The 2,099-nt window shown below is 42.5% G+C and overlaps 1 protein-coding gene across 1 annotated transcript; it reads left to right on the top strand.

The window, feature by feature from the left end:
- The first annotated feature begins 254 nt into the window (after nt 1-254).
- Nucleotides 255-1,703, top strand: LOC146631553 (uncharacterized). Its single transcript, XM_085353760.1, has 2 exons — nt 255-1,377; nt 1,462-1,703. The coding sequence occupies exons 1-2, from the start codon at nt 255-257 to the stop codon at nt 1,701-1,703; spliced, it is 1,365 nt and encodes a 454-aa protein (XP_085209886.1).
- Nucleotides 1,704-2,099: the final 396 nt, after the last annotated feature.

Genomic DNA, 2,099 nt, shown 5'->3' with positions numbered 1-2,099 from the left:
TTACAGTAGAAAACATTATTGCGACAACACGTTTTTGGGGGAAAATAACAGAGATTGAAACTTTACTGATAATTTGTCCAAGTTGAAAAATGCCCTCCTCCAAAAATATCACGTGACAACCTCATTGCCTTACAGAATTATGACGTCACACACATGTAGAATCTTACCACCATTCTTTCCTTTGATCCTTTGATCCAAAAACCTATAAATAGGGGTGAAGAGCAACGACTTTTAGTCCGTTTCTCGCAGCGTTGATGTGTGCAGCATTGAACCGTTCGCCAGAAAAGCCTTTTGAAATATTTGGATCCTTTGCAATTGTAACTGTATCCAGACACAACATGTCTCAAACAAATCCAAAGGGACAAGAAGTTGACGCCTACACTCTTCCTTGGGATGAGCCACTAGACTCTTCCATTTCCTCTCTTCCCTGGTGTGACCAAGTGGAACTAGAGGAAAAGCGTTTGGAAGAAATGGAGGCTGAAGCGCTCAGAAACACAGAGAACATTAAGTTCTTGATGGAGGAAAATGAGCGAAAGAGCGCTCAACTAAAAAAGTTATCATACCAGCTTCAAGAAAAGGAAGCTATTATTGAGGAGAAACAACAGGATCTCCAAGACATGGACAAAAAGAACCAGGAGCTCCAAGGAAAACTTGATGAAGCCCTGCAACAAAATAAAAAACTTGCCCAAGAGAAGAAACAAGATGGCATGAAGAAGAGAGGGCTGCAGAGCAATCTCCAAGAAATGGAGCTAATGTACAGTGTAGACAAAAAAAGGCTTGATCTCACACTGCAAGAAAATGAAAAGCTCCTCCAAGAGAAAAGGCAACAGGAGTTAAAAGAGAAAGAAATGCATTCCAAGCTTCAGAGCATCAAGCAACACAATGAAAGCTTGCAAGGAAAGCTTGATCAAGCTCTGCGGCAAAATAGAAAACTCCTCCAAGAGAAGATGCAAGACAGCACGAAGAAGAGAGGGCTGCACTCCAATCTCCGAGACATGGAGCTCATGTACAATGTAGACAAAAAAAGGCTTGATCGCACAGAGCAAGCAAATGAGAAGCTTCTCCAAGAGAAAAGGGAACAAGAAAGCAAACAAAAAGAAATGGATTCCAATCTTCAGAGCATCAAGCAACAAAATGAAAGCTTGCAAGGAAAGCTTGATGAAGCTCTGCAACAAAATAAAGAAATCCTTCAAGAGAAAGAGCAGCTGGACAGAAAGCAGGGAGACATGGAGTGCCAACTCCAGCTCATGGAGGGAAACAACAGGATGCTGCAGGTAAAGTTCGAAGAGACACTGCACAAATATCAAGACCTGCTTCAAGAGAGAGAGCAGCTGGTCATTAAGCAGAGAGAAGAAAAACTTCTTCTCCAGGAGTTTGAGAAGAAAAACCAAAACCTGCAAGAACTTTACAACAAAATGAAGTTCAAAGCATCTGAGCTGGAAGGAGAAAATGAAAAGCTGCAAAAACAGGAGGCAACATCTAAAGTGCTGAAAGAAAGGTTGGAAGAAAAACAAGCCGAAAAAGAAGAAGTGCAGAAAAAATGCAACAAGCTGCAGAAGCAAAACACAGAAAAAATCGAGGAGCTGATCCTCATCCTCGAGAAAAAGCAGAAAAAGAAAAAACGCTTCTTCTGGAGGAAGAACACTCCTTCTTTCACTACTGCCAATGTCACCTCTTCTTCCCCCACCTCTGCTCCAGCTTAATTCCCCCCCCCTCCCCCCAACCACCTCTCCCATCTCCCTCCCCTCTTTTCACAGTCACCCCCCAACCAGTCCCGACAGTTGACTGCCCCCTCTAGAGCCTGGTTCTGTCATAGGTTTCTTCCTTTAAAGGGAGTTTTTCCTATCCACCGTCGCCTCGTGCTTGCTCAGAGGGGATTGTTGGGGTTTTCTCTCCTCTCTCCCTTTAGTTTACGCTCTTCTTTACATCCCACCCACCCCCACCTTCTCTTTTTTCTTAATAATTGAACAATAAAAACAATTGGTCACTAATTAAATGTGTCAAATCAGTGTCTTTATTCAAGAATACAAGAAATGGGTAATAGCTGCATGTGTGTTTGTGTGTGTGCATAATATGCATACTTTACGTGTTGGATCCAA

This window comes from Diplotaxodon limnothrissa, linkage group LG5 (genome assembly GCF_057381915.1).
Source record: "Diplotaxodon limnothrissa isolate DT_005_m linkage group LG5, D_limnothrissa_male_GT1.1, whole genome shotgun sequence".
Classification (NCBI taxonomy): domain Eukaryota; kingdom Metazoa; phylum Chordata; class Actinopteri; order Cichliformes; family Cichlidae; genus Diplotaxodon; species Diplotaxodon limnothrissa.
Note: the sequence above shows the minus strand (reverse complement) of the source record. Positions and strands in the feature narration are given on the sequence as shown.

Bases quoted from the DNA above. Each gene is read 5' to 3' on its own strand.
- LOC146631553 (XM_085353760.1), top strand. From the start codon at position 255: ATGTGTGCAGCATTGAACCGTTCGCCAGAAAAGCCTTTTGAAATATTT. The intron at 1,378-1,461 runs AGAAGAAAAACC...ATGAAAAGCTGC, and splicing joins ACTTCTTCTCCAGGAGTTTG to AAAAACAGGAGGCAACATCT.